General features: G+C 36.6%; 1 protein-coding gene across 1 annotated transcript in view; it reads right to left on the bottom strand.

Annotated features, from left to right (window-relative positions):
* Window positions 1-13,684, bottom strand: part of DNER (delta/notch like EGF repeat containing) — a 118,067-nt gene that overhangs the window by 68,492 nt on the left and 35,891 nt on the right. The window contains exon 2 of the mRNA XM_068200839.1: window positions 680-976. Coding sequence (XP_068056940.1) covers window positions 680-976 — 297 coding nt within the window. The remainder of the gene's footprint in view (window positions 1-679; window positions 977-13,684) is intronic.

Genomic DNA, 13,684 nt, shown 5'->3' with positions numbered 1-13,684 from the left:
ATGCCACAAAAATTCTAATTCTTTGCCTACAGAAATTAAAGTAATTTTTCAGCAACAAATTTCATTATTCCTAGCACTTCGTACTAATCTGATCATTACTTTAACAATAACTTGGTTAACTTTCCAGCTGTAGTTTTACCAGATATTGTTACATTTTGACAGAGATTTGTTTGTAGGAGTTAACAAGAAATGCTTAAAATTTAAACATTTAAGAGTTTCCACCACTGCCATTCCATCCCTAGAGTTGTGCCCTGTGTAATGTATTAACTACTATTTTTAATCGTCAAGTAACCATGTTGTCTTAATAATACAGAAACATGTAGCAAAATGCGATTATAACAGCAAATACCAAAAATATATTAAAGGTATTGCTTTAATTTTTAGCATTTCCTAAATTTATTTGATGTTTGGAGAGATGGTGTCACACAATTGACTGGAAGAATCAGTATTATCCCACTTCAAAGAAGTATCTAATACAACACACTAGCCAACTTAAGCCCATTACTCATAACATGGATCAAATGGGTTTTTGTTTTAATTTTATCAGCCTATTAACTCAGGGCAGAGATCATATCTTCAGCCTTCTCATGAGCACATCCTGAAACCATGAAGAAATGACAATCTGAAAATAACACTTTACAGATTTTTGTCAGTGCATTTTCACTTTGAATAGTCTCACCTCTATTTCATCCCATTTGAGATCCACAGCTCTCTGTCCTGCCTTTGGCTGCCACGTAGGTAAGGTCACCGTGGCTCTGGAGCGGGGCAGAGCGATGTCAGGCTCCAGGGTGGACGAGGCCAGGCTGCTGTGCCGGGGGGAGGTGGCCTCTGTCCCTTGGGAGGCTGCAAGGCTGTGGGGTGAGTGTTCACAGTTTGTTCCCTCAAAGCCTTCACTGCAGAGACAGAGGTAGCCATCCCCGCTGGTGCTGCAGTTACCATGGAGACAGGGGTTGCTGGCACAAGGATCTGAAACAAACTGGAAAAAAAATATCATATAGGTCAATTACTGATTATAAAGGATTTATTTCTGGTTTTAAAAATACCATAAAACAGGATTCTTTCCCCCTGCTGTATTCATCTTCTGAACATATTTATGAACCAAACTCATCTTTGATGTATCTTCAAGGAAGTAAATTCAAAGGATTAAAGAAGAATACAAATTAATCTATATTAACTACTTTCCTCAGACCATTTATGCTAATTCACTGTTGCCACATTCAAGCAAAGAGATAAACAGGGAAAAGGAACGTGACCACCATTCATTATCAGGAATTTTCAAATATAGACTTAAAAGAGTAACCTATTCTGGGAAAATATCAGATATGCTGGAATTTAAGGGAGTAACAGAAATAGGAAAGAGCATAGCACTGGTACAGATCAGCAGGTTACAAAGCAGCTCTGTGTGGTCAGAGTGAAGCACACAATCCTATTTGTGGACACAACTTCCTTTGTAAAAGGACTGGGCCTTTTACCTACACTTCATTTTGTGGACAGCAGTTTCAGAGTCCAATTCATTTGGGTGCTGAAAGCTTTCTAACAGGAATTAGAAAGCAGGGGCAAAACTGTGCCTGTTTTTAAAACAGCATTTGTAATAGCATGGACAAGACTAAGCTCAGTGATGTAGGAAAAATGCTGTCCAAGGCTGGCGTGCCTTTAATTTCTATATTGAATTTACCTAGAGCTATTTTGTAGTTTCTTATGTCATCACTGACTTTCAGTTTAAAGGTCTTCCCTTTTCTCTGTTTAATTTTACATTCATAATGCATTTATAGAGATGTAGATATACATCTACAAACTCTTCAAGTTTCATCTCCTGGAAAAATTAGCTGTACTTGCCTTGTTTCCTTGGGGAGGACAAGCCCTTCCCTGCATACACGTTTATTTTTGCACCTGGGACTCCAAAGTTTAGCACTGTCTTTTGCAAAAGCATCAATACTTTTGCTTGTCCTGGAAACAGCTTCCAAGATAATTCTGAAGAAATGCTTGCCTTAATGAGAGCTAAATCACACTGCTGGCTCCCTGTCATTGACCAAGACCATCAGGCAGCTCCCTTCCCTTGTCTTCACATCAACGGGAAAACACGTCACTGCAATCAGACATTTCCTCATCTTTAAATGCAAATTTCACCCAAGTGCTCCAGTCCTAAAGGTTACTCCATTCTTTCCTGTACAGTAGTCCTGCTCTTCTCTGCATAAGCAGTGCTTCATTTTACATTTCTCAGTAAAGCAGCACAGTTGTTTATTATTAAATAGTTGTTGTAATTACCTCAAGAAGCACATAAACCTTAAATATCACTAATGTAAAAACAAGTATTGGGTCTACACTAGGAATTTTACCTTCCCACTAATCCAAAGGTCCGGTGTCAGGGACACCAAATCCTAATATAAAATCTCCTTATATAAAACAATACTATTATTAACCTCATCTGGAATTCTTTCTTTGGCTCAAATTTTTGTATACCCCAGACTCTGTAACATTTTTGGACAGAAAACAGAGGAAAGGTTATCAGGAAAGTTAATTTTGGAGACAGTCAATGATGAATGTCAGATTTTGTCCTGTCTGATGTAAAAGGCTTAGAGGCCATAGAGGACAGTCCAAAATACATGGTCTATTAATTTATCTCGTGGTTTGGTCACAGTTCAGAGTGTTATTTACTTTGCTTGGGGACACATCTCATACATATAAAATGACACATTAGACATCGGGGTCAAGCTCTGACTCTTCTTCATTTTTAACACTCAACTGTACGGCAAGTTTATATGTATACTTGACATATCAAGGATGTATGGGTTTTATGTTCAGAAGGGCTTATCTCCTTAAAGTCTCTTTCCCCTGCAAATCAAAGAATATCTAAGTTCTCAAAGAACAATTTCTACATCTCTTCTCCCCAAAATAATATTTAAGTGACAGAAAAAAACAATTTTCAGGAAGGAACTAGTTCTGTTCTATGGTTTGTCAGTTACATTTTAAGCTTGCTCCACTGCCAAGTGCCAGAGATATTAACAGAAATTTTCCTTTAAGAGTACTGAAGATAAAATGTGTTGACATGTGAATAAAGCCCAGCTCAAAAATTGCTTGCAACCATTTTTTCATATTCTAGTTTCTTGGACTAGATCTGAGTTTCAAAGAACTGCAGATTTCCTATTGTTGGATAAGCTCTTTACTCATGCTTTTACAATAAATCCAAATTCAAAATAACCCTATTTTGTGTTAGTAATTCAACTGTTCTTGTCACACCTCAAATGTTACAGTTATTATCTGCAGGCCTAGTAACAAGAAAGAAAAAATAATATTTTCAATCACAAAGGGAATTTCCCCCATTATTGAATGTATCCGTTCACTTTACAAGCACAATAATAAAAAAATGCTGTGTGATCCATTCTATTTGATGCAAACTGATTTGAGCTTGTTTGACTGGAAACAGATGTGTTTAATTAATTATTAAGTCCTGCTCAGTGCTGCCCCTGCCATGTACTGAAGAACACCTTGTGCTTTAGGAACAGCCCCTACCCTTTCAGACATAATGGAAGTGAAAATAAATAAAACAGTTTAGATGAAAAATTTTAAAAATTAATAGATGTTGAACTTCAGCCACAGAACTTCCTCAGAACTTAGTTTTATGAAGCACTTCACAGGATTTTATCATTATTCTCATTCCTTAGTTACTAGCAATTCAAAAGCTCATTTATCTTCCAATAAGCCTATCAAAACAAATCAATGTGCATTTTAATTATCAGAAAAAAGGAGATAAGCAAATATAATTGATTAATTTGTGTTGGTTGTGATGCATCTGTGGTTTCTCTGGTCCTCACCAAGGTGGCAGCAAAGGTTAGCCAAGTGATCTGAGAAACATTTTGAAAGTGAACAGCATGGTTACATCAGAATTAAAGCTAGTAAAATTTCAGGGCTTACCCTTCAATGAACTATTGAAGCTGACAAAAAAAAAAAACTTAAACCAAAACAAAAGAAAAAACCAAAACACCTTGGTCTCAGAACTAAGACCTGAACCCAAGTATACTGCAAGTACACAATTACAAACTCATTTCTTAGCCACTCCTTGTGCAGTTCACAGTATATTCAGAGACTTGCACAGAGAAAAGAAGGCAGCAAGTAACACAAATCCATATAGCCCATGAATAAATACTAAATCAGTATGATCACCACTAAAAAATCCAGGGTTGTTTTAGGTATAGAATTTCCATAGGCACTATTAAGAAAGCATATTTTGTATTTTGGCCGCTTTTTCTCATGCCCATTTTTTCATTTAATAGTCTGTCTGTTTTTATAATACATCCCTTGACTAAATAGGCACAGCCAGCCATTGCAGCTGACAGAGCCAAGCTAAAAAGCATAAAATGTATTTACATGCAATTACTATTCCATATGCCTGGACAATTGTAATCCCTGAAACATTTTTCCAATAGAATCCTAAAACAGATGCATACCAAGGTGCCCTTCATTTCATAGTTAATTTTCCAAAGGCAGACTGAATATGGAATAATGTAAACTGGGCTTGCTTAAGAATCACACTCACAAACAGGGGTCATTTGCCAGCCAGTCCAATTGTTTCGTAAGGTTTCAATTCTAGATAAAACACTGCAGGATGTAAATCTGCAAGATCTTTCTGCCAGTACTACTTGTGATGACACCAATTTGTCAGTTGATGCTCATTCACCTTCTCTTCAAAGTGGTTCCACTTGTTCCACCTGGAGACAATCCAGGTAGATCCTCCAAAGACTTTAAAAAATAGAACGGCAAGTCTAAAGCCAAAGCTACAGATCAGCTCCTAAACACTATGCCAAACCTGTCTTCCACCTGCAACTCCCCTCTTAGATGTGTTAGTACAAAACTAACTTTTGGGTCAGTTTTTATTGCTGTTGCCTACAGCCACAGACAATATTACCCCAATTTGCAACATCAGTAAAATATGTAAAAAAAAACCAAAAAGCAAACAGTAAATCCATTCCTCAAGAATTCAGCAGACTGTTTAAATTCATTCTACATAGTGAATGTTAACCTGCTAACAAAGCCAAGCTGCCACAATCATGTCAAAGCTGATACTTTGAATATGCATCCAAAGCACACTCTACCTCTGAAACAGCCTGTAGATATGAAAAACAAACATAGCCCAAAGTTTTCAACTTTCCATGGCTCCCTGAGGTAGTCTTTCCAGTTACAGGGTAAATTGCTGAGGTTCTCAAATACGTAGAGCTACTCAAGTGGCTGGGACTTAGGTAGTTTCTTCATGTGTTCTGGTAAAAAGATCTTAGGAGAAATTTAAATCGGTAAAACTGGTCTTGCACCTACATTGCTGAAGTTCCCCAATACAAAAGCAAACAACTTCTCTCCCAGATGAGATCATGGAAAGATCCACCACATTCGCACACCAATTTCAAGATTTGTATGGTACACTAAAAGTTATCAACTTCTGAATAGTTTAGAAAGAAAATAATTAAAACCTACAGTCTAAGGCATTATCTCCTTTTAATAAAGTAGCGGGGAAAAATGTTTTTCCTTTAAAGCACATCCAAAATATCATCTATTTTTGCATATGCATCCGTTTATGAAAAAGAGATGGAAACAGATTTCATTCTTTTACACTGCAATGACAATAAAGATTCTCTAAAAATGTAATCTCTTTGAAAAAAAATGTTTAATTATGTTCAAACTATTATTAAAATTTATTCTAATTCAATCCTTCACACAGTGAAGCTGTAAATTCCATTCCATCTCACATTAAATATTAGTGCTAAATATGAAATGAAAAGCAAGAAAAAAAAGATTAATTTGATTTTTAAAAAAACCTCAGATGTTCTAAATAGTATCCACAGGAAAAGCATTGAGATGAGTATATCAAATAAATGCATTTTCTTCTATTTTGAGAAAAGACTGCCTTGAGACTCAGTAGGACTCAAGCAACATATCTGGGCTCAATTTCTGGCTCTCCCAGAGACATCCTCTGTGAGCTGAGAACAGCCAGACTCCATCTCTGCCTCTCTCTATCTGTAAAATGGGGATTACACTTCCTATCTCACACTGCCAGTGTTGGCTGGTTAAAAAGCAATTTTTTTTCAGGATGGGAACCACAGAGACAGTGCAATAGGAACTCTCAAGCAGCACGGAAATACAAATAAATACAACCAACAAATACATCCCTGTAGAGCAAGGCTAAATATGTAACCTGCAGCTATTCAGGTTTGTTTCTTTCTCTTCTGTTCTTTCTGTAGCCATTCTGGTTTCTTCTGAACACTTCTTTGCTCCAATGGACAGAAGTGTTTACAGAATTATTCAGCAAACTTTTAAAGTCAAGCAAAAAAAAGTAATCTTAACTTAATCTTAAGTATCTTAAGTAATATTAACTTTTCTAATTAACCCATAATAGACAGGAAAACCATCTCAATATTGCATTGTTAGACACTATTCTTCTTCAAAACAAGATTTGCTTCAAAAGAGATGCACTGAATAATACATTCATTTTCCAACTGTGACCAAACACAACAGAAATAAAAGTGTCTGAAACACCCTGATTAGGAGAGTCAGGATGAATGAGAGCTTTTTGTCACATGAGGATGTAAAAATAGAACACGATCAGCACCATGATCACACAGGTACTGTCACCTTAAATGCCCCCTAAAAGCTGCCCGCAATGTCCTTTGTGTGAGAATTTAAGGATGCTCTTCAGAAGTAATTCCTCTGCCACATGCACCAGGACAAAGTGACACACTGCCTGACGGGGTGTGGTGGCCACAGTGATCAGAGCCAGTGTATACAGAAATTGGAATGTCACAATCTGGCAGAAGGGAGGACATGTCATCATGGTGCTGTTCATACTGTGAGCTGCCCATGGGCAATGAGCTACACCCGTCTGAGACCTGAGTATCAGGGATTTAACAGAATCGACAACAACAAAGTCATAAAAAGTGCTGTATACAGAGGTCCTGGAAGCCAGAGCAATCAGGGCTTTCTTTCCCATACCTCAAAAAAGTGTAAGCAGTGCAAGACATTTCTCTATTACATAAAACAAGAATTTGGCAGCTACAAGACAAAATTGAGATTAATCAAGATTTACAAGGCCAAGGTCAAGAACTGTATCATACTGAAAATAGAATATAAGCAACTTCTTTTTAGACATAAATACTCTTTTCATTTAGCAATTCAACCCAATGCCCAACCCATGAGGAAAGCTATCAATAAATCTAATAAAGTGTAACTTTTATCAGATAATTCAGAATATTATTCTTTGAAACATCATTAACAATGAGAACTTTGGATTTTTTCCAAGCTGCAATTCTCATTCCATGAGTTTTGAATATTCAAAGTAATGAAACTGCCAGCGAATGTAATAAATGGATATAAAACATTTTTTTTTACTTCAGTGAAGCAGAAAAAAATGCCTAAAGAAATTGTCTGTTTAATTGCAAACCAAAGCATGGCTGCCCAAATCTATTTGAAAAACCAGCAAACATAACACAGCAGAATTTGAACAGCGTGATAGATTTTCAAAACAGAGCTCCAGCAAATGGCTGATTTACCCTTGTGTAATAAGTTACCAGACACCAACTGCTTTGCTCTACCTATCCTCAGGCACATTCTTACCTCAAGGTATCCTGAAATAACTGCAAAGTAAATTGAGATCACTTTCCCTTTCCCTCAACAAAAGGAAAATATCTGCTTCACAATAACCACTGAAAACTGTCAGATTTCAGCACGTACATAAACAATTATTGAGAAGCACCTTACTTATTTTCTGTTTTTCTGATCAGATTTTTTTCAATCCCTTTTTTAAAATATATATTTGCCTTTCTCCTGTTGTGAAAGGACACTCAAATTGTTTGACATTTTTATAAATACAGCAGATTTAAAGTTACATTCCAAGTAGACAAGCTAAGCAAGTTTACTGCGTTCTTCAGTAACACCCATACTCAGCAAAGACACTCTTTCAAAAAACCAAAATTCTATCTATCCCAAAAATGGATCAACTACTTAAGACAAAGGCTCTAAGAAGTACCAATACATCTCTGAAGATCAGCATTGATGTTTTTTAGCACAGAATCATCTCATTTTGCACTCAGTAAGGGCTGGCACCCTGCTCTAATTGTTAGTTGGGACCCCAGTGGTTCTCTCATTACTGGTGGAAAAACTCAGGGGTAATTGTGAAGGCAAAACATCACATTTGTCACAGTGGCACAACACACTTCTTTGTTTAGATCTTATGCTATTATTTCATTATTAAAATATCACACAGTGAAAGAATTATCAGGAGTATCTTTATTCTTAATATTGTTTTCCCTTTTTAGAAGAATTTTTTCTTGAGCAACAGCACAAAATATTTTTATGATAAAATATGCAATGATATGAAAATTCATAACATTTTTTATTTCTACACTGAACTAGTGCAAAGCTAAAATTAAGTAAACATGCTCATTAAATTACTAGCAGAATTCTATAAAAAAACACACAAGCAAGTTTCCATGTTACATGCACAAGATTTTTTAAAAATTTTTGAACAGAAGACTTAATAATTTCAATAAATAAAAGTTTGAGATTAACCATATGGGTCACAGGATAATTTAAGGTTACTAATATAATTTCAAAATCCTAAAGTTCTGCCATGAATATTCTGAGTTATAGTGAGATCAGGACTAGCACAGGCAGAAATACACTCCACCTAACTTCATGAAAAAAAAATCCCAAACAATCTGCTACTTGAGTTCTCATAATTACCTAAGGAAATTACTTAGCCTAATCAAAGTAAGATGACCTTAAATACCTAAAATTTTAGCTGTTTTAACAGCAGTGTGCTATAATCTCTCTACAGGAATGCTGAGTTTAAGATGTTTGTCCAGCCTTAAAAATATTGAATGAAACAATAGAAATCCAAAAAATTATTTAAAATTTTACCTTCATTGCATGAACAAGCACCCAGGTCAAGGATCAAGCCTGTGTAGGTGCTCTAAGTGACAAAAAGTGCACAGTGTAATCTCACACTTAATTCTCTACAAGAGACAGCATGCTTCCAAAGCTCAGCAACAGAACAGCAACAGCCCTCTCATTTTCTTTAGCATGACCATCAATCAACCTCAAGACACAAACTCCTACAAAACAGACTTCATTAGTTCAAGTACTTAGGGCATATCTCAATTTCCAAGTCTGAGGCTTCACACTTTTCTAGGTGAGATACAGCAAAATAGATACACAGTCGAGACAAGAGACAAGGTAGGACTAAATAGACAAGGTAGGACTAAATAACACAGTGAGTTGTGCATAAAACTGCAGTTGAACCATCAATGGTGCATGAAGTCCTGAACAACTCAGCAGATGTGACAATTGGCTAGTCTCATAGCTTTTTGCCCACAAGAGGCTGTGAAAACAGGAAAAGATAATAAACACATCCATAAGGCACCTAGGAGATGTGACATAACCAGCAGTTCATTGATAGCACATTTTCCAAATCAAGTATGAAAATTAAAATTTGGGGACATTGAAAAGAAGCAGTTGTTATCATTTCAAGGCACAACACATCAAAAAGGAGACATTTTGGCAGCTGAGGCATTTAGCAATCAATAAAACAGCAAATGCTTATGCACCAAGTCAAATAGATGAGCATGAGATGGGTCCTCCAGCGCTTTCAAACAATCAACACTCCTGCACTGCATCCAGTACTACTGACAGCACAGTAAATGATATGTGCTCTGCTGATTTTTTGCTTATTTCTCATACTTAAACATCCTGTCAGATCTAAAGTTAAAATATTATTTAATTGCAGAAATACTAAAAGAAAGATGAAAAAAATTGCAAACCCATGAATGCATTCTCTCAGTACACACTTCTGGTTTTCTGTGTTGGATTATGTTACTCCCCATGATTTCTGTTTTAAAAACTCTTTCCTTTATATAATACATACTTAATTTTAATCCTCTGGACTCATGATTAGAATTCCAAGACCCAGCTACATATTTATATGGTTACTGGGGGTTAAATTGACTACTAAATACATTTAATACACCCGAACAACACTGTGCATCTGACATTTGCAGGAATGTCAGATCTGATATCTACAGAGAGCAGGTGAAAAGAGATGCCAGTATGAAGAAGCTGACTTCAGCTCTCTCGTTGTTACAGCAGACAAGGATTCAAAGCCTCCCGTTCTGGATTAGGAACCTGACAGTTTTCTGGTCAAAAGTGAGTTTTAATTTTAAGACAGGGCTGCAGGCATCTTTATCTCATAACAAAGTACCTGCCCACACAGAAAGAGCGATGTCCAAAGAGTTTCAAATCAACATCCACTCCCTCATCCCTGAAGAATTTATCATTTTATGGCAAAAAGTAACTGGATTAAATATTTGGACTGGAGATAGAAACCCCAAATTTCTCTGCTCCTACTTGCTAAACACCATCACTCACTCATGTTGGCACTCACTGCCATTGTCACCATCCCTCTCTGTGAAAGCACTTTCAACTAAAATGTTGTATCTCACATTTTATGACAGCCTGGGTGAACTCAGTTCCTTCACAGCACTTAGTTAAGGTATGAAAACAGCAGCATATGCCTGAATTTTGAGAATAAGCCAGTCTGCAGTCCTATAAAGTAGGTCTTTATATTCAGTGGTGAGAGGTAGTGCTTCTTTTAGCCTCATCTGAAATAGCAGTTTTGCCCAGTCAGTAGAACATCCTTTCTGGGGTTATTTTTTTAAAAAACAAATTTATCTTAAGGTTCAAAAGACCTTCTAAAATTTTATTCAAATAAAATGGATTATCATTTTTCCCATGCCATCCAGTAACAATTGCCCAGGGTTTTGTCTTCCTAGTCTATGCCGGCACAATTCTTCTCATGCTACTTTGATCACTTTATTTTTATTTCAGCTACTCAATCCCTCTCACACCTTCTGGTTATATACACAGACTTTTCTTCAGTGCAGAGGAACGTGCTTCCTGATAGAACAATTCAAGAATTTCTGGGTCTAGGAAAATAAAAATTTGGTGCATAGTCTCCCTCTCTGGGACAGTTGTATGCAATCTGAGGTCTCCTGAAGCAAGTTGCAGGGAGCCTGTCATCATAAATAGGGAAATTGCCTCTCAGTGTGTTCACTGTCACATCAGAGATGTCAGAAGGAAACTTGTTTTCTATATGTTCTTACTGGTGTCTCCAAGATGTTGTGCACACTCATTGTTCACCATGATGAAAGACGTGGCAGAATTGGTAAAGTGAGTCAAGGTTCAGCCCAGCAACAAACTCATCATCTATCATTTTAAATCTGCCTTAAAGATCCCAGCTTTTACCAAATGCAATATTAATGAACAGTTCCTGAAAGAAAGGACAGGACACAAAGAGCTGAAAGGGCACAAATGAAGGGGCCCTGCCCCTATAGGGCATAAATCATTATAGGTCTGCTTCCGTCCAAGTCTCTCTTTCAGTTTATCTAAACACTGGAATCTATGAAATCAGACACAATACTGTTCAGCCCATTTTCCTAGCCCTGGAGAAAGCAGGGCTGTGACCCAAATAAGCTCTTCTATGAATTTATATCTGTCATCAAACTACATTGTGTGCATGCTATCATTTTGCTGTCCACTAGAAACTCTAGAAACAAGAGTGGGTTTTAAACAATGCCATTCTACAACTTCTGTCACTTAAATTTCTCTTCTGATGGTTTACTCTCATGAATTAGTCTGTATCCAGACAAGTTGAAACCTGCGTCACAGATCATACCCCAAATCCATTATTACTGTCTTTGAATTACTTCAAATCTACTCTTTTAGATAGTAATACTAATACATTCTTTCATGATTTGATGCTATGAATTAGACTTTTAATTTTCTGATGCATTACTTCATAGAATCTAAAAAATCTTAAGGGTAATAACTAAATTTAGATCTTCTATCTCATTAAAATTTGATGATTTTATTACGTGCCTTATCTTGTGATATTTAACAAATACGTTGCTCTCCAAATCACTTATGGTTTTGAGACTTCTATCACAACTGTGTTTGAGAAAGAGGTGAACAAGCAAAGTTTGAGATATTTAGAAGCTGTTTCATACACCTTGTTTTCATTCAGTATCACTTTAGGATGTGGAAAGAGTACCAGACATGTGGGTATATCTGGGATTTAAATACTGGTATCGCAATATTCTTCTGCTCTTTTCTGCAGCCCCTTCATCACAGTAATCAAAACATTAAAAGCAACTTTTAGACCAATTCTCATTTGTTTTGACACTATACATAATTTCCTATCTATATGACCCATGACTCTCTACTTACTCTGTTCAAGGCCCAAATTGTCCTGGCTGGTTTGGACACAGCCCCTCTGAGGTTCTGCATGTCCCCATTCCCCTGAACAATACCTGACAGCAATGACCCACGGGAACTGTGAGGGCAAGGACCTCCAGCTCTGATCACAACCATGCTGGGAAGCTTTGTATGGAACACAAAGGCAACAGCAGCAGAATTGTGTTTCCTGCAGATCACTCCAGCAACCTTTCATCAGTCAGAGTCCTACATGTTGCTTACATTATTAATAGTTTTCTGTGTATTTTTTTTCAAGTTTCCATTAATTTCTATAACAAAACATTCATTTCTGGTGGCAAACATCAGGGCTTTTGAAAAGCACTCTCCTATATCTACTTGTGATATAATAGTGTCTGAGATATAATGAAATAATAAGAGTGTCTGAGAGCACTCCAGAGGCAACGAGAAGTGTTTATTGATATTATTTTCCCCCAGATTATCAGGTTTTTCGGGGCTGAAGCAGTTGCCTCCTTTTGAAACAGCTACAAGAATTCAAGTGAGTATTTCCTGGCACTGTGAAAGAATTCTAGGTTATCACCCAGCATATTACCTCTGCATCACGCATTAGCGAGACAGTTGGACACTGTCACTCAGAATGCTTAGCTCTGACACAAGTGTTAGTCACAATATTAAAAATGCCACTTCTTCTGCTGTAACTGTACCAAAATATGGTGATTCAGGAAACATTTGAAGAAGCATCCAAACACCAAGTCTACAAATAGCAAAACAGTCGAGCACCTTTTGCACAAAATCTCTGTCACTGGGGGCCCAACACAGAATTAATTTTGTCCATTCAATATATTTACCTCACAGAAAGAGATGGCATTTTTGACAAATGCCAGGCTTTTTATAAATTATTGAAAATTACACACACATCTTGCATCAGCATTTTGTTCTTGACCTTTAGCAAACACGTTTATGCTACAACAAATGTATTTTAAAAGATAGGAAAAATAGAAACAAAAAAGTAACGATTTTAAACCACTCCTATTGGCATGCCTTGCAGGAAATTTCTGATAATGGACAAAAAGATGGCTCATTAAATCCCTATTGTACCATATCCTACACATCGTCTTCTGTCAGATTACATGATATTTTAAGGCACTACACCACTGCCTTTCCCTCTGAGGATAGAAAGCTCAATGGAGTAGATTCTTAATGCTGTATTTGCAAAATGGAAGAACACAACATAACCTCATTGAGGTATAAATTTTGTCATTAGTCCTTGGTCTTTCACTGTTAGTTGACTCAAAAATTGTTTTATGTAAGTAGTTAAAAGGGTAACAGAAGTATGGAGAACAAAAAGAGAAGAAAAAAATTATTTTCTCGTTTGTATTGCTTCTTTACAGACATGAGACAAACCATGACTTGATTAGGTATTAAACCTGGCAAACCT

The sequence above is a fragment of the Anomalospiza imberbis genome, chromosome 10, assembly GCF_031753505.1.
Source record: "Anomalospiza imberbis isolate Cuckoo-Finch-1a 21T00152 chromosome 10, ASM3175350v1, whole genome shotgun sequence".
NCBI lineage: Eukaryota > Metazoa > Chordata > Aves > Passeriformes > Viduidae > Anomalospiza > Anomalospiza imberbis.
The sequence above is the reverse complement of the archived record's forward strand: the minus strand, read 5'-3'. Positions and strand labels throughout refer to the sequence as shown.